Source organism: Mustelus asterias, unplaced genomic scaffold (assembly GCF_964213995.1).
Source record: "Mustelus asterias unplaced genomic scaffold, sMusAst1.hap1.1 HAP1_SCAFFOLD_832, whole genome shotgun sequence".
Classification (NCBI taxonomy): Eukaryota; Metazoa; Chordata; class Chondrichthyes; order Carcharhiniformes; family Triakidae; genus Mustelus; species Mustelus asterias.
Window position 1 is genome coordinate 73473 of NW_027590778.1, and position 24233 is coordinate 97705.

The window sequence follows — 24233 nt, forward strand, 5'->3', positions numbered from 1 at the left end:
AAACTTTTTGCGAATAAAATTGATGCACTATCAATCAAGCAAAGACTCGTTGGTATGCAACAACAAATAGGCTTTTATTCGTAAAAGACTTGGAGCACACCCATGCTGATGAACTGGACCAGAGACTGAGGCAGGGAGGTGGGGAGCAGTCACCTTTATACCTGGACCAGCGGGGGAGGAGTCTCAGGCAGGGCCGGCAGGGGCATGTCCAGGCATGTCACACACACACAGGCAATAAGCTTAACAGTGGTTTACCACAGAGGGTTTGATGGGGACAGTGTAGAGGGAGATTTACTCTGTATCTAACCCGGTGCTGTGACTGTCCTGGGAGTGTTTGATGGGGACAGTGTAGAGGGAGCTTTACTCTGTATCTAACCCGGTGCTGTGACTGTCCTGGGAGTGTTTGATGGGGACAGTGTAGAGGGAGCTTTACTCTGTATCTAACCCCGTGCTGTACCTGTCCTGGGAGTGTTTGATGGGGGACAGTGTAGAGGGAGCTTTACTCTGTATCTAACCCCGTGCTGTACCTGTCCTGGGAGTGTTTGATGGGGACAGTGTAGAGGGAGCTTTACTCTGTATCTAACCCCGTGCTGTGCCTGTCCTGGGAGTGTTTGATTGGGACAGTGTCGAGGGAGTTTTAATCTGTATCTAACGGGAGGACTTTGAATAGTGTGGAGGAGCAGAGGGATCTAGGTGTATGTGTGCATAGATCCCTGAAAGTTGGGAATCAAGTAGATAAGGTTGTTAAGAAGGCATATGGTGTCTTGGCGTTTATTGGTAGGGGGATTGAATTTAGGAGTCGTAGCGTTATGTTGCAACTGTACACAACTCTGGTGCGGCCGCACTTGGAGTACTGTGTGCAGTTCTGGTCCCCACATTACAGGAAGGATGTGGAGGCTTTGGAGAGGGTGCAGAGGAGGTTTACCAGGATGTTGCCTGGTATGGAGGGGAGATCCTATGAGGAGAGGCTGAGGGATTTGGGATTGTTTTCGCTGGAAAGGCGGCGGCTAAGAGGGGATCTTATTGAAACATATAAGATGATTAGAGGTTTAGATAGGGTGGATAGTGATAGCCTTTTTCCTCTGATGGTGAAATCCAGCACGAGGGGGCATGGCTTTAAATTGAGGGGGGGTAGTTATAGAACCGATGTCAGGGGTAGGTTCTTTACCCAGAGGGTGGTGAGGGATTGGAATGCCCTGCCAGCATCAGTAGTAAATGCGCCTAGTTTGGGGGCGTTTAAGAGATCCGTAGATAGGTTCATGGACGAAAGGAAATTGGTTTAGGTTGGAGGGTCACAGTTTTTTTTTTAACTGGTCGGTGCAACATCGTGGGCCGAAGGGCCTGTTCTGCGCTGTAATGTTCTATGTTCTATGTTCTATGTTCTAACCCCGTGCTGTACCTGTCCTGGGAGTGTTTGATTGGGACAGTGTCGAGGGAGCTTTACTCTGTATCTAACCCTGTGCTGTACCTGTCCTGGGAGTGTTTGATGGGGACAGAATAGAGGGAGCTTTACTCTGTATCTAACCCTGTGCTGTACCTGTCCTGGGAGTGTTTGATTGGGACAGTGTAGAGGGAGCTTTACTCTGTATCTAACCCCGTGCTGTACCTGTCCTGGGAGTGTTTGATTGGGACAGTGTGGAGGGAGCTTTACTCTGTATCTAACCCCGTGCTGTACCTGTCCTGGGAGTGTTTGATTGGGACAGTGTAGAGGGAGCTTTACTCTGTATCTAACCCCGTGCTGTACCTGTCCTGGGAGTGTTTGATGGGGACAGAATAGAGGGAGCTTTACTCTGTATCTAACCCCGTGCTGTACCTGTCCTGGGAGTGTTTGATGGGGACAGTGTCGAGGGAGCTTTACTCTGTATCTAACCCCGTGCTGTACCTGTCCTGGGAGTGTTTGATTGGGACAGTGTGGAGGGAGCTTTACTCTGTATCTAACCGTGTGCACTGGGGAGTTTTTGATGAAGATAAAATATAGAGAACGTTTTAAAATCTCCATTAAGGAAGTGAACAAACAGAGAATGGTCTGATTCTGGTTACAGGGACAGGAAGGTTTATATTTAACAGTTGTTGATGTTTAAATAAATTGCTTCCTGTATAGTTTTCATTGTTATTTATTTGTTTCTGGTAAATGTGAAGAATGTGCTCTATAATGGACACCGAGGAATGCACACAGGCAGGTTTGGGACATGGAAAAAGCCACAGGCAGCTGCAGCCAGGTTTGGGCAAGTGGAATGTATCACTCCCTCAGGGCAATGCTACCTGTGTCAGTTCACTCCAGCCCCACCTTCCCCATAGGATTCGATGGCTCTGGTGAGGAGCTCTCTCTGAGAGCCACACGTCTGTTTCCTTTTCCATTCCCCATTCCCCTCTTTCCCCAGCTCCACAAACTGCCCTGGGTACAGACTCTTTATCCATGTTTGCAGCGGGTGCCTCCCATGCTGCTGGTATCGTTGTCAGGCTGAGTTCTCCAGGTTGCTATGTCTCCTTCAATATGATGACATAGATGGAGATGACGTAGATGAAGTTTTAATAGAAATCAAAACCTGTCCTGGGAGTGTTTGGTGGAGACAGTGTAGAGGGAGCATTACTCTGTATCTAACCCCCTGCTGTCCCTGTCCTGGGAGTGTTTGTTGGGGACAGTGTAGAGGGAGTTTTATAAGAACATAAGAAATAGGAGCAGGAGTAGGCCATCTCGCCCCTCGAGCCTGCCCCACCATTCAATAAGATCATGGCTGATCTGAAGTGGATCAGTTCCACTTACCCGCCTGATCCCCATAACCTCTAATTCCCCGACCGATCAGGAAGCCGTCTATCCGTGATATAAACATATTCAACGAGGTAGCCTCCACCACTTCAATGGGAAGAGAATTCCAGAGATTCACTACCCTCTGAGAGAAGAAGTTCCTCCTCAACTCTGTCCTAAACTGACCCCCCTTTATTTTGAGGCTGTGCCCTCTAGTTCTAGCTTCCTTTCTAAGTGGAAAGAATCTCTCCACCTCCAACCTATCCAGCCCCTTCATTATCTTATAGGTCTCTATAAGATCCCCCCTCAGCCTTCTAAATTCCAACGAGTACAAACCCAATCTGCTCAGTCTCTCCTCATAATCAACACCCCTTATCTCTGGTATCAATCTGGTGAACCTTCTCTGCACTCCCTCCAAGGCCAATATATTCTTCCGCAAATAAGGGGACCAATACTGCACACAGTATTCCAGCTGCGGCCTCACCAATGCCCTGTACAGATGCAGCAAGACATCTCTGCTTTTATATTCTATCCCCCTTGCGATATAGGCCAACATCCCATTTGCCTTCTTGATCACCTGTTGCACCTGCAGACTGGGTTTTTGCGTCTCTTGCACAAGGACCCCCAGGTCCCTTTGGACAGTAGCATGTTGTAATTTTTTTCCATTTAGATAATAATCTAACTTGCTATTATTTCCTCCAAAGTCAATAACCTCGCATTTGTCAACATTATACTCCATCTGTCAGATCCTTGCCCACTCACTCAGCCTGTCCAAATCTCTCTGCAGACCTCTACGCCCTCCACATGATTCACTTTTCCACTTATCTTTGTGTCGTCTGCAAACTTTGTTACCCTACACTCAGTCCCCTCCTCCAGATCGTCTATATAAATAGTAAATAGTTGAGGCCCCAGTACCGATCCCTGCGGCACGCCACTAGTTACCATCTGCCAACCAGAAAAGCACCCATTTATTCCGACTCTCTGCTTCCTGTCGGATAGCCAATCCCCAATCCACGCTAACACCCTACCCCCAACTCTGTGTGACCCAATCTTCTTCAGCAACCTTTTGTGAGGCACCTTATCAGATGCCTTTTGGAAATCCAAAAACACCGCATCCACCGGTTCCCCTCCGTCAACCGCACTCGTCACATCTTCATAAAAATCCAACAAGTTCGTCAAGCACGACTTTCCCCTCATGAATCCATGCTGCGTCTGCTTAATCGAACCATTCTTATCCAGCTGGCCTGCTATTTCTTCTTTAATGATGGATTCCAGCATTTTCCCAACTACAGACGTTAAACTGACCGGCCTGCAGTTACCCGCCTTTTGTCTATTTCCTTTTTTAAACAGTGGCGTAACATTAGCCGTTTTTCAATCCGCCGGCACTACCCCAGAATCCAACGAATTTTGATAAATAACCACTAACGCATCCGCTATTACCTCTGACATTTCTTTCAGTACCCTGGGATGCATTCCATCCGGACCCGGGGACTTGTCCACCTTCAGTCCCGTTAGTCTACCATGCACTGCCTCCCTGGTAACATTAATTGTATTGAGTACCTCTCCTCCTACCAACCCTCTATCGTTAATATTCGGTAAACTATTTGTGTCTTCCACCTCTCCTTGCAGCAAGGGCTGAGGTTGCATAGCAACACTGCTAACCAGGTGAGACCCTTCAGCTCCTTGAGCCTGTTTCCTAGTCATTATCATCAGGACTGAGCTTCCCACAGCCTCCATGTTCCTGTCCTCACAACATGATTCCCTCAATGGCCAGAAATAAATGCCTCTGTCCTGAATATCCTCAGTGAGTGACCATTTCCCAGCTCTCTGGGGCTGGAGAGAATTCCAAAGATTCATCAGCTGCTGAATGAAGAAATTCCTCATCACATTAAATGCTAAATGACTGACCCCTGACCTGAGATGACTCCTCCCCAACAGACTCTCCAGCTTGGGGGAAGCAGCCTCTTCACACTGACCCTGTCAATCCCCCTGAAGAATTGTTTTAATGGGATGAGTTCATTGTTAACCCCAGTGTAGAACATTCTCATTTCAGATCAGTTCTTCATTCCTTAAGCTGCTGTCTTTCAGATGACTGGAGATTTCCTGATCTACAGCACCCACCTGAGCCACAGCCCAGAGTATCATGGATCTGTTATTGTGAGAACCAATGGAGCGGTCGTTCCCATTGAGTGTCGTTATTTTAGGTGAGAATCTTTACTCGATTGTCAATAAGATCTCCAGCTGCTAGTGACCTCTGACCTTCTCCTAAAATGGCTCCACTGTCTTTCCAGGAAGGGCAATGTGAGCAGTAACCCCATCAAGCCCACCTGGATCCCATTCAGCTCCACCAGGTCTGGAGAAGGGCATCTGTCATTCTCTCTGCGCCTAATGAATGGTATGTGATGGGTGGATGGGGAGTGATTTCCTGTCCTCGCTCACTGGGAGTTACACCCACTGTCTCCAACCCTTGTCCTCTTGTCCTTCAGGTGACTGGCTTACAGAGCGCACTTCGACTGTCTACTACCTGGGTGAGCTCATTCACATTGAGGCCTCTGTTTCAATGAGCAACCACATGGTCCTGAAGCTCTACATTGACCGCTGTGTAGCGACATTGAGGCCAGACAAGGACTCCAGCCCGAGATACAGCATCATTGACTACAATGGGTAAGGAGCTCTCTGCTTCCTCCAGCTGCTCCCATCTCAATGGCTTCTCTGGATTCACTTCTTGTCCCTTTTCCATTTTTCTTCAGCTGCCTCCTGGACACCAAAGCTGAGGACTCCTTTTCAACCTTTGTGTTGCCAGGAGACGAGCGGGAGTCGGACAAGCTCCGCTTTGACCTGGATGCCTTCCGTTTCTTTGGAGATGAGCGTTCCTTGGTAAGAGGAAGCTGATCATTGGGGTCTCCATGTTGGGAGGGAGTCACTAAATAACCACTTGTGTTGCATGTGTCCCTCAGATTTTTATCACCTGTCACCTGAAAGTTGTTCCAGTGGATCGGAGAGATTCCAGGAACAAAGCTTGTACTTTGCAGAAGATGCAGAGTGTGTAAGTTCCCCCTCTCTCCCTCAGGGATGTGTTTGTGTGGAGAAGTGATGCACAACCTGGTTGACTGACTGATTTCTCTTGTTTAGCTGGACCCCATTGGAGGAATCGAGCTTTGACATTTGTGCCTGTTGCCATGTGGGGAACTGTGGGGCCACAAGGGATTTGGGATTTGGATCCAGAGGAAGGAGAGATCTTGTAGCTGAAGCTGGTAGGACATTGATCCTCTAGATGTGGGAGCTTCCCCCTTTCCCCTCTCTAACTGGAATGGTTGATATTGCAGAGAGTGAAGCTGGATTGAAGTGGGAGGCTGAGGCCTCACTTGGACCCCTGCTCATTCTGGATACTGATGGGACCAACCTGGCAACAGCCTCCCTGAATGAGGCTGAGGGAAGGATACAGGAGAGGTCTCCAGGGGGTGAGTTGGCTGACTGCTGGTTTCCATTTCCCCCTCAGTGTTAGCTTCACTAACCATTGGTTTCTCATTGCTTTGTAGGTGTGGAGTCTGAGGTGGTCCTGATTGTGACCCTGACTGTGACAGCTGTCTCTCTGATCTCTGCTTCATTGATCACCTTGTTCCTGTACAGGAAACACAAACAAACTCTGTTCAACCAGTCATCAAATGATCAATAAAGCACTCAGTCCTTGTTTCTAGTGTCTGGGAGTTGATTGGTCAATGCATCCTCCACATGTTAGTTGAATGGCTTCATGGGACTAATGGCTGGGGTGAGCCAATCCCAGCACAGAACTGGGATGAATGATTGGTTTACTGAGGGTTGAGAGAGAAACACTGACTCTCTGGATTTGATGGGGCTGCTGCTGGTTTTCTGTCTGTTTCAGAGCCCAGTGTGGGGGAGGGTGGGTGATCAGGTGTGGGGGTGTCCTTGTGGAGCTGAGCCTAGCTGCTGTGGCTGTTTCCTGGGGCTGCCTCCTTCTCTCCCATGCTGATGTTTACCCCCTGGAGAGGGGCAGATCACTAAAGCAGCTGTCCTCCCTGGCTGCCTAACTCTGCATCACTTTCACTGAGTGAACAGAGATGAGGAATTGACCTGGGGGACTGTTAATAGAACATAGAACAGTACAGCACAGAACAGGCCCTTCGGCCCCTGATGTTGTGCCGAGCTTTATCTGAAACCAAGATCAAGCTATTCCACTCCCTATCATCCTGGTGTGCTCCATGTGCCTATCCAATAACCGCTTAAATGTTCCTGAAGTGTCTGACTCCACTATCACTGCAGGCAGTCCATTTCACTCCCCAACCACTCTCTGCATAAAGAACCTACCTCTGATATCCTTCCATCTCCCACCATGAACCCTATAGTTATGCCCCCTTGTAATAGCTCCATCCACCCGAGGAAATAGTCTTTGAACGTTCACTCTATCTATCCCCTTCATTTTATAAACCTCTGTCTCCCCTCAGCCTCCTCTGCTCCAGAGAGAACAGCCCCAGCTCCCTCAACCTTTCCGCATAGGACCTACCCTCCAAACCAGGCAGCATCCTGGTAAATCTCCTCTGCACTCTTTCCAGCGCTTCCACATCCTTCTTATAGTGAGGTGACCAGAACTGCACACAATATTCCAAGTGTGGTCTCACCAAGGTCCTGTACAGTTGCAGCATAACCCCACGGCTTGTAAACTCCAACCCCCTGTTAAGAAAAGCTAACACACTATAGGCCTTCTTCACAGCTCTATCCACTTGAATGGCAACCTTTCGAGATCTGTGGATATGGACCCCAAGATCTCTCTCTTCCTCCACAGTCTTCAGAACCCTACCTTTGACCCTGTAATCCACATTTAAATTAGTCCTACCAAAATGAATCACCTCACATTTATCAGGGTTAAACTCCATTTGCCATTTTTCAGCCCAGCTTTGCATCCTATCTGTCTCTTTGCAGCCTACAACAGCCCTCCACCTCATCCACTACTCCACCAATCTTAGGGTCATCAGCAAATTTACTGATCCACCCTTCAGCCCCCTCCTCAAAGTAATTAATAAAAATCACAAAGAGCAGAGGACCAAGCACTGATCCCTGTGGCACTCCGCTAGCAACCTGCCTCCAGTCCGAAAATTTTCCATCCACCACCACCCTCTGTTTTCGGTCAGATAGCCAGTTACCTATCCATGCGGCCAACTTTCCCTCTATCCCACACCTCCTTACTTTCATCATAAAGTCTTTCTCTGCATGGAGGTCAGTGACCAGTGGAGTGCCCCAGAGATCTGTTCTGGGACCCTTGCTGTTTGTCATTTTCATAAATGACCTGGATGAGGAAGTGGAGGGATGGGTTGGTAAGTTTGCTGACGACACCAAGGTAGGTGGTGTTGTGGATAGTTTGGAGGGATGTCAGAAGTTGCAGCGAGACATAGATAGAATGCAAGACTGGGCGGAGAAGTGGCAGATGGACTTCAACCCGGATAAGTGTGTAGTGATCCATTTTGGCAGATCCAATGGGATGAAGCAGCAGTATAATATGAAGGGTACCATTCTTAGCAGTGTAGAGGATCAGAAGGACCTTGGGGTCCGGGTCCATAGGACTCTTAAATCAGCCTCGCAGGTGGAGGATGCGGTCAAGAAGGCGTACGGCGTACTGGCCTTCATTAATCGAGGGATTGAGCTTAGGAGTCGGGAGATAATGCTGCAGCTTTATAGGACCCTGGTTAGACCCCACTTGGAGTACTGCGCGCAGTTCTGGTCACCTCATTACAGGAAAGATGTTGAAGCCATTGAAAGGGTGCAGAGGAGATTTACAAGGATGTTGCCTGGATTGGGGGGCATGCCTTATGAGGATAGGTTGAGGGAGCTTGGTCTCTTCTCCCTGGAGAGACGAAGGATGAGAGGTGACCTGATAGAGGTTTACAAGATGTTGAGAGGTCTGGATAGGGTAGACTCTCAGAGGCTATTTCCAAGGGCTGAAATGGTTGCTACGAGAGGACACAGGTTTAAGGTGCTGGGGGGTAGGTACAGAGGAGATGTCAGGGGTAAGTTTTTCACTCAGAGGGTGGTGGGTGAGTGGAATCGGCTGACGTCGGTGGTGGTGGAGGCAAACTCGTTGGGGTCTTTTAAGAGACTTCTGGATGAGTACATGGGATTTAATGTGATTGAGGGCTATAGATAGGCTTAGAGGTAGGGATATGATCGGCGCAACTTGTGGGCCGAAGGGCCTGTTTGTGCTGTGGCTTTCTATGTTCTATGTTCTATAAGCCGACCATGGGGGACCTTATCAAACGCCTTACTAAAATCCATGTATATGTTCTACTGATCAAGCTGGCTGAGTCCTATTGGACATATCTGCTGGACTGTCTGATATGTTGAGGGAGAAAGCTACCTGGCCACATCCTCCGCCATCTCCCTGCCACAGATACATCTGCCCATTACAGCTTTGGTTCAAGTGTCCATCCACAGTCCCTTCACACGGCCCATTTACAAATCTAGCAATTCTTCTGGTGTGAGCACTGTCTGCATGCCTCACAATGGAAGCAGCCTGCAGGACAACACTCAGCAATCTCCCAATCAATGGATCAGATCAACACCCTGTATCCTGACTCTGGAATCAGACAGATATACAGCACAAACTGGCCCTTCAGCCCAACTTGCAAATGGGACTAGTTTGGTTTAGGAAACCTGGTTGTGTCCATGGACCAGTGTTTGTCCCATATCCCTCTAAACCTTTCCCATCCACGTACCTGTCACACGTCTTTGAAATGTTGTAATTGTACCCATCTCCCCTGGCAGCTCATTCCATACACACCACCCTCTGTGGGGAAAGGTTGCTCCGACCCTGGGGAAAATACCTTGTCTGCACACCTTGCCTATGCCCTTTGTGATTTTATAAACCTTTAAGGTCACCCCTCAGCCCCCTAGGCACCCCATGTCTGTTTCACAAGGCTCCCACAGTCCTACCATGAAGTCAGCAAGGAGAGACAGCAATACTGGTGCCTTCCAAGGCTGTGTCCTCAGCCCCTTACTACACTCGGGCAAAATGGTGGCCCAGTGGTAGCAATGTGCCTCATGGTGCCAGGGATCTAGATTCCATTCCAGCCTCAGGTGACAGTCTGACATTTCCACAGCCCAAAGATGTGTGGTTAGGGTTGACTGGCCGTGCTAAATTGCCTCTTAGCCCCCTGACCCTAACAGGGTAAATATGCAAGGTTCTAGGGTCAGGGCCTGGGTGGGATTGTTGTCAGTACAAGCCTGATGGGCTGAATGGACTCCTTCTACATTGTAGGGATTCTATACTCCTTATACACCTACAGCTGTGACAAAATCTCTCTCTTCCACCCCCCAGCTGACTCCATTTTGAGATTTGCTAATGACGCTGCTGTGAGGGGTTAGAGCTCAAACCATGAGAGCGCAGGAAAGAGAATTGGTGACAGCAATCTCTCCATGTCAGTAAAACTGAGGAGAGAGTCATCGGCTTCAGGAAGTGTAGTGGAGGACATGCCCCTGTCTACATCAACAGGAATCAAGTGGGAATGCTCGAGAACTTCAAGTTTCTAGGTGTTCAGATCCAGTCTCCTCCCCCCACTTTGGGGTAGAGAATTCCATTCTCTAAGAAGGAATTTCTACACTGTTTTAAATGACCAGCCCTTTATCTTGAAGCTATGTCGCCTTGTTCGAGAATCTTCCATTAGTGAAAACATCTCACTATCTACCCTGTCAAGCCCCCTCAGCATCTTGTATATTTGAATAAGCTCACCCCTCACTACTCCAACCTCCCAAGGAATACAGAACCAGATTCTTTAATCTCTCTTAATAGCACAACCCTCTGATCCCAAGAATTTAGCCTGGTGAATCTCCTTTGGACTGCCTCCAATCTTACACTCTTTCTTCCAGAAAGGCAACCAGAATTGTATGCAGTATTCCAGGTGAGGCCTCACTAACACTGCACAATTGCAACAAAACCTCCTTATTTTTAAACTCCAACCCCTTTGCAATAATGGCCACAATGCCATTTGCCTTGTTGGACTTGCCTGCTAGCTTTTTGATTCATGCACTAGAACACCCAGATCCCTCTGTACTTCACTCACCTGCAGTCTCTCTCCAATCTGCCTTTTCCTTCCTCCTACTGAAGTGCATGACCTCACACTTCCCCACATTAAATGTCATTTGCCAGGTTTTTGCCCAGTCACCCAATCGATCTCTATCCCTCTGCAGAATCACAATATCCTCATCACAACCTGCCCTTCCACCTATCTTATCAGCAAATTTGGTCACCTCGCATTCTGTTCCTTCCTCCAGGTCATTAATACAAATAGTAAACAACTGTGGGCCAAGAACTGATCCCTCTGGTGCACAAAGAACAAAGAACAGTACAGTACAGGGATCAGGCCCTTCGGCCCTCCAAGCCTGTGCCGCTCCATGGTCCAACTAGACCAATCGTTTGTATCCCTCCATTCCCAGGCTGCTCATGTGACTATCCAGCTGAGTCTTAAATGATGTCAGCGTGTCTGCCTCCACCACCCTACTTGGCAGTGCATTCCAGGCCCCCACCACCCTCTGTGTAAAACAAAAAAACATCCCTCTAATATCCGAGTTATACTTCGCCCCTCTCACCTTGAGCCCGTGACCCCTCGTGATCGTCACTTCTGATCTGGGGAAAAAGCTTCCCACCGTTCACCCTATCTATCCTCTTCATAATCTTGTACATCTCTATTAGATCTCCCCTCATTCTCCATCTTTCCAGGGAGAACAACCCCAGTTTACCCAACCTCTCCTCATAGCTAAGACCCTCCATACCAGGCAACATCCTGGTAAACCTTCTCTGCACTCTCTCTAACGCCTCCACGTCCTTCTGGTAGTGCGGTGACCAGAACTGGACGCAGTACTCCAAATGTGGCCTAACCAGCGTTCTATACAGCTGCAACATCAGACTCCAGCTTTTATACTCTATACCCCGTCCTATAAAGGCAAGCATACCATATGCCTTCTTCACCACTTTCTCCACCTGTGTTGCCACTTTCAAGGATTTGTGGACTTGCACACCTAGGTCCCTCTGTGTTTCTATACTCTTGATGACTGCCATTTATTGTATAACTCCTCCCTACATTATTTCTTCCAAAATGCATCACTTCGCATTAATCTGCTGGTTATATCTTTCCACTCTAACAAGGACCCATTTATTCCAACTCTGTTTTCTATGTGACAGCCAGTTTTGAATCCATGCTAACGCACTCCCTTCAATTCCATGGGCTTTTACTTTGTGCACCAGCATCTTGTGTGGCACCTTGCTGAATGCCTTTTGGAAATCTAAATACACTACATCTGCAGCTTCCCCTCGATCTATTCTCCCTGTTACATCCTCAATGAATTTCAGCAAATTTGTCAAGCATGATATACCTTTCATAAAACCATGTTGACTAAGTTTGATTCTATTCCTGTTTCCTAAATGATTCGCTCTTTCCTCTTTGATTATTGACTCCAGCGTCTTGCCAATCATGGATGTTAAACTAACTGGCCAAGAGCGCTCTGCCTTTCTCACATTTTGAACAAGGGAGTCACGTTGGTGATTTCCAATCTTCTGGTATCTTCCCAGAATTTAGTGAGTGATGCAAATTTTTAACCAATGGGTCCACTATCTCTGCAGCCGCTTCCATTAAATCCCAGTGTGCAGTTCACTGGGTCCTGGCAACTTGTCTGCCTTTAGCCCCTTGGGTTTCTCTAATACTCTATCCCTTGCGATTGGGATTTTTGTAAGGATCTTGGGGATATTTACAATGTCTTCCATGGTGAAGACTAATGCACAAAATTTATTTAGCATATCAACCATTTCATTGTTTGCTGTTATCAATTCACCTGCCTCGTTCAGTCGAGGTCCCACGTTTCCATAGAACATAGAAAATTACAGCTCAGAAACAGGCCTTTTGGCCCTTGTCTGTGCTAAACCATTTTTTGCCTAGGCATGAATGTTATATTTCCCTGAGCTGACCACTTCCTATTTCTCATTCAATAGAAACCCTGACTGTTTCTCATGCTGCAAGTGTCCCTGGAGAGGGAGCATGCGGTGTCCACTGGCGTGGTTGACGCCTTCGGCGCCCGTTGGGCACTGCAGGGGTTGGGGTGCGTTATTGACCCTGATAATCATAGAATCATAGAAACCCTACAGTACAGAAAGAGGCCATTCGGCCCATCGAGTCTGCACCAACCACAATCCCACCCAGCCCCTACCCCCATATCCCTGCATATTTACCCACTAATCCCTCTAACCTACGCATCTCAGGACACTAAGGGGCAATTTTAGCACGGCCAATCAACCTAACCCGCACATCTTTGGACTGTGGGAGGAAACCGGAGCACCCGGAGGAAACCCACGCAGACACGAGGAGAATGTGCAAACTCCACACAGACAGTGACCCGAGCCGGGAATCGAACCCGGGACCCTGGAGCTGTGAAGCAGCGGTGCTAACCACTGTGCTACCGTGCCGCCCATTTTAATTTGATCACATTTTAATTTGATGTTTTTAAGTTTCCTTTGTACTTAGATTTCTGTTCGGGCTGTTCCCCCTCCTTTTGGGGAGCTGCCCCTTTTTACATTGTCCGGACTTAATCTGAGTTTGTTTATTTGGTTTGACCTAAAAAGAGGGCAAGTTTCCTCTTCTTTTCTTCTGATGAGTTTGTTTTGGTCTTGGTTTCAAGTGTTCATCTTAATGTTTAAATGTTGAGGTTTCCACTTCCACCACCCTTTCAGGCAGTGATGGCACATTCCCACCACCCTTTGGGTGAAAAGGTTTTTGTCTAAATTCCCTAACCTTCAATGGAAAGGGCTTGTGGAAGAGCAAATTTGCCACAAAGCTTTGGAACAACCTTATTTTATTATTGTGGTGAACCATAGATGGTTACCACTATGGGTACTTGTACATATGTTACTCTTGTTACTGTTGGGGTTATGGTTGGGGTGTTCCACCTGTTAGCATTGTTCTGTGGTACACTCCGTTTGGCTCCGCCTTCTTACAGGAGTATAAAGGTCACTGCTACTTCCTAGTCGCCCTTAGTCTGGGATAGTATTGTTAAGCAGTGTGCTCTATTCTTGTTGAGAATAAAAGCCTTTATTCCCGGGTACGTCCTAGCCTCCTGTGTGAATTAATCGCGCATCAATTTTATTCACAACAAAATTCCCAAAATTTTGTTCGAAGAAAAATGGAGCAGATGCTGAAACCCGATCGGCTAACCTTGGATCCGTGTGCCGCTGGAGCGTCGAATACGTTCGACCATTGGTTGAAGTGTTTCGAGGATTACATCGATGCCTCAACAGCAGTCCAGTCCGACGCCGACAGATTGCGGGTCCTCCACACCAGGGTGAGCGACACTGTGTATGCAACAATCTGTGATTCCCAAAATTACAAAGAGGCCATCGAATTACTCAAGAAGCTGTACCATAAACAGCCGAACGAAATTCATGCTCGTCACCTATTAGCCACTCGACGGCGGCAGCCCGGCGAAACTATGGGACAGTCCCTGCGCGAACTTCAACAGCAAGCCAGAGCCTGCAACTGCAAGGAGGTGTCGGCTGTTCAATACACCAACGACCTTATTCGGGACGTGTTCATGGCAGGAATCGGCTCATCCTATATTCGCCTACGGCTGCTAGAGCAGGGTAACTTGGACCTGGCAAAGACGGTAGAATTGGCCGATGCAATGGAAACGGCCTCCAGAAGTCTTGAAACCTACCCCACCGACCACGTGGGAACATCGTGGCAAGTACAGCCACCGCCTCAACTGTACTCGGCGGCTCCTCGGAACTGCGCGATAATGCTCTCAACTTCAGACCTGACGGCTGCGGCAGCTCCTGGAGGCCCACGGTGCTATTTCTGCGGATTGGCGAAGCACCCTCGTCAGAGATAAGAACATAAGAACATAAGAAATAGGAGCAGGAGTAGGCCATCTAGCCCCTCGAGCCTGCCCCGCCATTCAATAAGATCATGGCTGATCTGACGTGGATCAGTACCACTTACCCGCCTGATCCCCATAACCCCTAATTCCCTTACCGATCAGGAATCCATCCATCCGCGCTTTAAACATATTCAGCGAGGTAGCCTCCACCACCTCAGTGGGCAGAGAATTCCAGAGATTCACCACCCTCTGAGAGAAGAAGTTCCTCCTCAACTCTGTCTTAAACCGACCCCCCTTTATTTTGAGGCTGTGTCCTCTAGTTTTAACTTCCTTACTAAGTGGAAAAATGATGTCCGGCCAGGACGGTGTTTTGCTCCGCCTGTGGGAAGAAAGGGCACTATGCAAAAGTGTGCCGAGCAAAGACCCCTTCCAAGCCCAGCAGTGCTGCGTGTGACTCCCCAGGATCCGTCTCCTCGTCTCCGGCCTCGTCGATGTCTTCAGCCACGTGCGATTCACGGGCACCGCCATTTCCTATGACGACGATGCAAGCCACGTGCGACCTACGGGTGCCGCCGTTTTCAACATCATCGACCATGTGCGATTCGTGGGCGCAGCCATTTTGGTCGACACCGGCCGCAGAAGACCAGCAGGGGTCCTCGTCGTCGGCTATCTCAGCTGCCTGCAGTTACACTCGGGATCCAACAGTGGCGTCAATCATCCTGGACCGGACCAGGCCAAGCGTCACAGACCCGACAAGTCCATGATGGGCATAGAGGTACACGGTCGCCTGACACATTGCCTGTTTGACAGCGGGAGCACAGAGAGCTTTATCCATCCGGATACAGTGAAACGGTGCGCTCTCCGTGTGCAAACTGTCAGGCAGACAATCTCCATGGCGTCAAGGTCCAGATCTGTTATCGTTCTTGGGAGCTGTGTGGTAACCTTAACGGTGCGGGGCACAGTTTACGAGAACTTCAGGCTCCTTGTGTCACCGCACCTTTGCGCTCCGGTACTCCTGGGGCTAGACTTTATGGTCCACCCTGCAGTACGATGGGCCACTCCCTCCACTTTCAGTGGGAGAACAGCAGCCTCCAAATTGTCCTGCGCGCTCCACATGCAGTCTCTCGACACTCAAAATTACCCCGCCTTCCCTATTCGCAAATCTTGTGCCAGGCTGCAAGCCCATCGCGACTAACAGCAGGCGTTACAGCGCTGAGGATCGGATCTTTATTCGATCTGAGGTTCAGCGGCTCCTCGGGGAAGGGGTCATTCAACCTCGCACTAGCCCATGGAGAGCACAAGTCGTGGTGGTCAAGACTGGAGACAAGCCCCGGATGGTCATAGACTACAGTCAGACCATTAATAGGTACACGCAGCTGGACGCTTACCCTCTCCCGCGCATATCTGACATGGTCAACCAGATTGCGCAGTACCGGGTGTTCTCCACCATCGACTTGAAGTCAGCCTACCACCAGCTCCCCATTCGCCCAGAGGACCACAAATACACGGCCTTTGAGGCGGATGGCCGTCTCTACCACTTCTTAAGAGTCCCTTTCGGCGTCACTAATGGGGTCTCGGTCTTCCAGCGTGAGATGGACCGAATGGTGGATCGCTACGGGCTACCTTCCCGTACCTGGACAACGTCACTATCTGCGGCCACGACCAGCAGGACCACGAAGCCAACCTCCAGAAGTTTTTACGCACTGCGACTCTCCTGAACCTGACTTGTAACAAGGAGAAGTGCGTATTCAGCAAGCACCGCGTAGCAATCCTCGGATACGTGGTGGAAAACGGGGTCATCGGCCCTGATCCAGACCGTATGTGTCCCCTCCTTGAACTTCCCCTACCCACTAGTATCAAAGCACTGAGAAGATGCTTAGGCTTCTTCTCGTACTATGCACAGTGGGTTCCCAATTACGCGAACAAAGCCCGTCCGCTCATAAAATCTACCTCTTTTCCCCTGACAGCAGAGACTCGCCTAGCCTTTGAAGGGATAAAAGCCAGCATCGCGAAAGCCACGATGCACGCTGTCGATGAGTCCATCCCCTTCCAGGTGGAGAGTGATGCATCGGATTTCGCCCTGGCCGCCACACTTAACCAGGGTGGGCAGGCCCGTCGCCTTTTTCTCTCGCACCCTCCAAGGCCCTGAAATTCGGCACTCCTCTGTGGAGAAAGAGGCTCAGGCCATTGTGGAGGCCGTACGGCATTGGCGCCATTATTTGGCTGGCAAACGGTTTACCCTGCTCACGGACCAGTGGTCCGTGGCCTTCATGTTCAACAACACGTTAAGGGGAAAAATTAAGAATGATAAAATCTTGAGGTGGAGAATCGAACTCTCCACCTACAACTATGATATCATGTACCGTCCGGGGAAGCTCAATGAGCCCTCAGATGCCCTGTCACATGGAACATGTGCCAGTGTGCAGGAGGACCGGTTACAGGCCCTCCACAATGATCTCTGCCATCCGGGGATCACTCGGCTCTTCCATTTTGTAAAGGCTCGGAATCTGCCCTACTCCATAGAGGATGTCAGGTCGATAACTCGAAGCTGCCAGGTATGTGCAGAGTGCAAGCCGCACTTCTACCGGCCTGACAGGGCACACCTCATTAAGGCCACTCGCCCTTTTGAACGACTGAGTGTCGATTTCAAGGGCCCCCTTCCTTCGACAGATCGGAATGTGTATTTCCTCAACGTGGTTGACAAATACCCCCAATTCCCCTTTGCCATCCCCTGTTCTGACATGTCCTCTGCCACAGTCATCAAAGCCCTGCGGAGTCTTTTTACCTGTTCGGCTACCCCAGTTATATCCACAGTGACAGGGGTTCGTCGTTTATGAGCGACGACTTGAGGCAATACCTGCTCTCTAAAGGAATTGCCTCAAGTAGGACTACGAGTTACAACCCCAGGGGTAACGGACAGGTCGAGAGAGAAAACGCTACAGTCTGGAAGGCTGTTTTACTGGCGCTAAGGTCCAGGGGTCTTCCAACCTCCTGTTGGGAAGAGGTACTTTCTGATGCACTCCACTCAATCCGGTCCCTCCTCTGTACGGCAACCAACGCTACCCCACATGAGCGGATGTTTACCTTCCCTCGGAAGTCTTCCTCTGGGACCTCACTGCCGTCTTGGTTGACGTACTCAGGACCTGTCCTCCTGCGGCGGCATGTTAGGGCCCGCAAGCCCGACCCTTTGGTTGAACAGGTCCATCTCCTCCACGCCAACCCTCAATATGCCTATGTGGCATATCCTGACGGGCGAGAGGACACGGTCTCTATCAGAGATCTGGCACCTGCAGGGGACCTGGAAACCCCCGTCACTCCTGCACCCCTGGTTAGGATTCCTTTGCCCATCTCTCCCCTCCTGACACGGCGCGGGCAGCATCGGGACCTCAACTTAATCCTCTTACTCCCGTGTACAGCTTGCCTGAGTCCAGGAGATTGTCGCCACCTTGAGGTCCACAGGCGTGAGAGGAACTGGAGGAGTCACTGGACACCACCTCGGAGAGAGGGTCGTCACCATGGTCACCAGAACCGGCACTGGAGCCAGTGCTGCGGAGGTCGCAGAGACGGTGCGGACCCCCGATACGGCTGAACTTGTGAACATATGGACAGTTCGTATTGTCTCCTTACCCCACCGGCCTTTGTTTTTAAAGGTGGGTGAATGTGGTGAACCATAGATGGTTACCACTATGGGTACTGAACCATAGATGGTTACCACTATGGGTACTTGTACATATGTTACTCTTGTTACTGTTGGGGTTCGGGTTGGGGTGTTCCACCTGTTAGCATTGTTCTGTGGTACACTCCGTTTGGCTCCGCCTTCTTACAGGAGTATAAAGGTCACTGCTACTTCCTAGTAGCCCTTAGTCTGGGATAGTATTGTTAAGCAGTGTGCTCTATTCTTGTTGTGAGTAAAAGACTTTATTCCCGGGTACGTCCTAGCCTCCCGTGTGAATCAATCGCGCATCAATTATGTAATCCTGAGCTCAGCCTGTTCCTTTCATCGATCTCCATTAATTTGTTACTTTACTTGCTACTCACAGTAGAGGGAGCACTGTTCCAGAACTTTCCAGCAGAGCATGTGGCAAATGAGGCTTCCTTTGATGTTGGTTTCACTGTAATCTTTGTTTTAACTGGTGCTTTGGATGGTGGTGGTTGCTACTTTTCAGCACCGCTCCATGGCCAGCTTTGCTGTGCTGAAGGTTTGATCATCTTCAACCTTTTTGGGTGGCTGCAGTGTGGGTCGATGGTTTTGTCACTCCTAGATTTCTGCAGCTTCTCAGCTGTTTAAACCACCTTGTCACCAGTTTCTTTGGTGTTTTCAAAATACAGGCTTTTAAACCAAGGTATGAAACAAGCAGAGTGTTTTTTAGGAAGGTATTTAGAAATAAACTGCTCGATTAGACTGGCCTGCCCAAACTGCCAATGATGTCATCAATGCATCAGGTGAGTAAACACTGACCCTGTTCCAACAAGATGAATGCACAACATTGGTGATGCACCATCAATCGAGCAAAGACTAGTTTGTATGCAAGAACAAATAGGCTTTTATTAGCAAAAGTCTTGGAGCACACCCATGCCGATGAACTGGTCCAGACTGAGGCAGGGGGGTGGGGAGCAGTCACCTTTATACCTGAACCGGGGGGGGGGGGGGGAGTCTCGGGTAGGGCCGGCAGGGATGTGTCCAGGCATGTCACATATACAGGTAATAAGCTAACAGTGGTTTACCACAATTGGCAGTGGCTGACTTGTCATTGAGGGAATGGCCCGGTACAGTGAGGCTGGGACACCAGAGTTGTCATCTCTGGCTGACTGGGTGTGGGAATGACTGGGTGAAATGCAGGCTGGGATACTGGAGGAGTTAGTCAGTTGTGCAGCACAGAAAAGACCCTTCATCCCATTGAGTCTGCACCAGAGATGACCACTAAAGCCTCACTCATCCCAACTCCGTGAATGAGTCTAAAACTAGAGGGCAGAGGTTTAAAGTGAGAGGGGAGAGATGAAAAAGTGTCCAGAGGGGCAATGTTTTCACACAGAGGGCGGTGAGTGTCTGGAACAAGCTGCCAGAGGTAGTAGTAGAGGCGGGTACAATTTTGTTTTTTAAAAAGCATTTAGATAGCTACATGGGTAAAATGGGTATAGAGGGATCTGGGCCAAATGCGGGCAATTGGGACTAGCTTAGGGGTTTAAAAAAAAAGGGCGGCATGGACAAGTTGGGCCGAAGGGCCTGTTCCCATGCTGCAAACCTCTATGACTCTATGACCTGCACTGGCGGGGTGGGAAACCTTTGCAAAGCCGGGTGATTGGGTCCTGGGCTCGCTAAATAGATACAGAGCAGCTTCTGCATATTGTAATCAGCCTCACGTCCCGGTTGTTGGATTTATGTCACATTATCAGTAACCCCCACAGCTTGCCTCCTGGACTTGCGGGTTATCCTGTCTGGAGACAATACACATCTCTTTAACCTGTGATTAATGCTCCCTCCACCCACGTTGTCTATATCTTTAAGATCTGGTTGGCTGTAGGGATTCGCATTCTAGCGTTCCGCTGTTCGGACGGAATTCCACACTGTCCCAAAGCCTATGCCCCCCCTCCCGGGTCAGGTGCCCCACAGCATGAGCCGCGTCACGGAAATGTCCTCCGTGCCTTTTTCCACGTCACCGAGGCGTTTCCTGTACGGGCAGCTGCTGCACACCTTTCACTACAGCGTCCTCGCCCGTTGCCCGGATACACCTTGGCGGCCTTGTTGCCGCCGGGCGGCGGAGGTCCGCAGTGGAGGTCCCTCTACGGAGGGATCTCCCCCAATTACGTCGGGGACCTGGGGTGGAGGGTGATGCATGCAGCAGTTCCGCACAACCGTAGGATTCACTGGCTCACGGGCTCCCGAGACTGCCCCTTCTGTGGCCTCGTGGAGTCCGTGGACCATGTCTACGTTCTGTGTTTTAGGCTGCACACCCTTTTTGGTTTCCTCAAACACCTCTTACTGATGTTTTGTTTGCACTTCAGTCCCACGCTCCTGATCTACGGGCACCTGGTGCGGAGAGGGGCGGGTCGGGATGCCGACCTCCTCGTGAACCTGCTCCTGGGCCTGGCGAGACGCGCCATCAATAGGTCCAGGCAGCGGGCGATCGACGGGGCCGTCCATCCCGACTGTCTGCCCCTCTACCGCGGCTACATTCGCGGCCAGGTGTCTCTGGAGAGGGAGCATGCGGTGTCCACGGGCGCGGTTGACGCCTTCCGCGACCGCTGGGCGCCGCAGGGGCTGGGGTGTATTATCGACCCCGATAATCACCTTTTGGTTTGACGTTTTAAGTTTCCTTTCGACTTTGATTTTGGTTCGGGCTGTTCCCCCCTTCCTTTTGGGGAGCCGCCCCTTTTACTTTGTCCCTAAGTTAATTTGAGTTCGTTTACTTGATTGGTGCCGAAAAAAGCTACTTGATTGGTGTCGAAAGAAATGCCTGATAGAGGGAGGAGGGGGTGGGCGGGGCGGGGTGGGGTTGTGAGTGCTGGGTAATTGGTTCAATTGTTGTTGTTGATTCTGGAATAATTGCTGTCAGCTGAGAGTGGGCTGTGTGTATAAAAGGTGTCGCTTGGTGCCTGAAGGGATGGTTCAGTTGTTTGGGATGACGGGGGATTTTGGAGTGAGGAGTTTCTTCCCAGTGCTGGTGTTAGTTGGAGCTGTTTGTTGCTCTGATACTTGGCAACAGTTTCCAGGCCACAGGTTTCCATGGATAATAGTCAAAGCCACCCCGAGGCCTCAGACATTCCCTCCTCCTGGGCCTCCCTTTGATTCCCATTTCCGTGTGTCTGAGGGTCAAGGTGTGTCTCCAGTGCAGAGTGTGAGGGTGCAGTGTGGAGAGGACAAGCTGCTGCTCAGGGTCCAGCTGGATTTATTTGGAACCAGGCACCTGGTTAAAGCTGCTGATCTGACCCTGGGGACAGCAGGTTGTCGGCCAACCAGGATCTACTCTCAGAACCACACTGTCCTCTTTGACTATGGACTCCATGAGTGTGGCAGCAGATTGCAGGTAATGTGAATCCTCAAACTCTGCCTCTGAGCTGGGGCTGTAGGTTGTTCCCCACTCTTCACTCCAGCACTGGGTGAGATGTCATTGATATTGAGGAGATAGCTGTCTCCTGCTTTATAAACCCCAAACTAGCTTTCTATTCAGGATTGTACTTCACTTTCACTGGTCTGAGTCTCTCCAACCCCATTGTTCTGGAAGCTTCTCTTTGCTTCCTCCAAGCTTTTCCTCTTGTTTTGAGGATTTTCAGTTTGATTTCCCCTCATTCAGATCAACTCCACTGAGGGTTGGGTTTCAGTCCAGTTTAATCCAATTTTGGGATGAGTCTGAATGTAATGGGAATTGAGATGGATTGGACTAAAGAGGAACTCCACACTTCCCACTTTCCCAGTCATTGGAATAAATGGGGCCCTGATTACAAACTGTTTCCAGGCTCCAAATTACTGACAACTTGTGGCTTCTTTTCCTGTTAACTGAAGCTTGCATTGAATCACTTCCCTGTTAATTGATTCTGGTCTTGTGCTCATGATCTCTCCTTGCAGCAAGGGCTGAGGTTGCATAGCAACACTGCTAACCAGATGAGGCCCTTCAGCCTGTTCCCCAGTCATTATGATCAGGACTGAGCTTCCCACAGCCTCCATGTTCCTGTCCTCACAACATGATTCCCTCATGACCAGAAATATATCCCTCTGTCCTAAATATCCTCAGTGAGTGACCATTTCCCAGCTCTCTGGGGCTGGAGAGAATTCCAAAGATTCATCAGCTGCTGAATGAAGAAATTCTTCATCACATTAAATCCTAAATGACTGACCCCCTGCCCTGAGATGACCTCCCTGCTAACAGAATCTCCAGCTTGGGGGAAGCAGCCTCTTCACACTGACCCTGTCAATCCCCCTGAAGAATTGTTTTAATGAGATGAGTTCATTGTTAACCCCAGTGTAGAACATTCTCATTTCAGATCAGTTCTTCATTCCTTAAGCTGCTGTCTTTCAGATGACTGGAGATTTCCTGATCTACAGCACCCACCTGAGCCACAGCCCAGAGTATCATGGATCTGTTATTGTGAGAACCAATGGAGCGGTCGTTCCCATTGAGTGTCGTTATTTTAGGTGAGAATCTTTACTCGATTGTCAATAAGATCTCCAGCTGCTAGTGACCTCTAAACTTGTCCTAAAATGTCTGCACTGTCTTTCCAGGAAGGGCAATGTGAGCAGTAACCCCATCAAGCCCACCTGGATCCCATTCAGCTCCACCAGGTCTGGAGAAGGGCATCTGTCATTCTCACTGCGCCTAATGAATGGTATGTGATGGGTGGATGGGGAGTGATTTCCTGTCCTCATTCACTGGGAGTTACACCCACTGTCTCCAACCCTTGTCCTCTTGTCCTTCAGGTGACTGGCTTACAGAGCGCACTTCGACTGTCTACTACCTGGGTGAGCTCATTCACATTGAGGCCTCTGTTTCAATGAGCAACCACATGGCCCTGAAGCTCTACATTGACTGCTGTGTAGCGACATTGAGGCCAGACAAGGACTCCAGCCCGAGATACAGCATCATTGACTACAATGGGTAAGGAGCTCTCTGCTTCCTCCAGCTGCTCCCATCTCAATGGCTTCTCTGGATTCACTTCTTGTCCCTTTTTCCATCTTTCTTCAGCTGCCTCCTGGACACCAAAGCTGAGGACTCCTTTTCAACCTTTGTGTTGCCAGGAGAGGAGCGGGAGCCGGACAAGCTCCGCTTTGACCTGGATGCCTTCCGTTTCTTTGGAGATGAGCGTTCCTTGGTAAGAGGAAGCTGATCATTACGGGTCTCCATGTTGGGAGGGAGTCACTAAATAACCACTTGTGTTGCATGTGTCCCTCAGATTTTCATCACCTGTCACCTGAAAGTTGTTCCAGTGGATCGGAGAGATTCCAGGAACAAAGCTTGTACTTTGCTGAAGATGCAGGATGTGTAAGTTCCCCCTCTCTCCCTCAGGGATGTGTTTGTGTGGAGAAGTGATGCACAACCTAGTTGACTGATTTCTCTTATTTAGCTGGACCCCATTGGAGGAATCGATCTTTGACATTTGTGCCTGTTGCCATGTGGGGAACTGTGGGGCCACAAGGGATTTGGGATTTGGATCCAGAGGAAGGAGAGTTCTTGCAGCTGAAGCTGGTGGGACATTGATCCTCTAGATGTGGGAGCTTCCCCCTTTCCCCCCTCTAACTGGAATGGTTGATATTGCAGAGAGTGAAGCTGGATTGAAGTGGGAGGCTGAGGCCTCACTTGGACCCCTGCTCATTCTGGATACTGATGGGACCAACCTGGCAACAGCCTCCCTGAATGAGGCTGAGGGAAAGATACAGGAGAGGTCTCCAGGGGGTGAGTTGGCTGACTGCTGGTTTCCATTTCCCCCTCAGTGTTAGCTTCACTAACCATTGGTTTCTCATTGCTTTGTAGGTGTGGAGTCTGAGGTGGTCCTGATTGTGACCCTGACTGTGACAGCTGTCTCTCTGATCTCTGCTTCATTGATCACCTTGTTCCTGTACAGGAAACACAAACAAACCCTGTTCAACCAGTCATCAAATGATCAATAAAGAACTGTGCTTGTTTCC

The 24233-nt window shown here is 49.6% G+C and overlaps 1 protein-coding gene across 1 annotated transcript; it reads left to right on the forward strand.

Moving 5' to 3' along the window:
• Positions 1-21216: 21216 nt before the first annotated feature.
• Positions 21217-23813, forward strand: LOC144487481 (zona pellucida sperm-binding protein 3-like). Its single transcript, XM_078205574.1, has 7 exons — positions 21217-21639; positions 22630-22745; positions 22833-22936; positions 23028-23205; positions 23293-23419; positions 23501-23589; positions 23672-23813. The coding sequence occupies exons 1-7, from the start codon at positions 21217-21219 to the stop codon at positions 23811-23813; spliced, it is 1179 nt and encodes a 392-aa protein (XP_078061700.1).
• Positions 23814-24233: the final 420 nt, after the last annotated feature.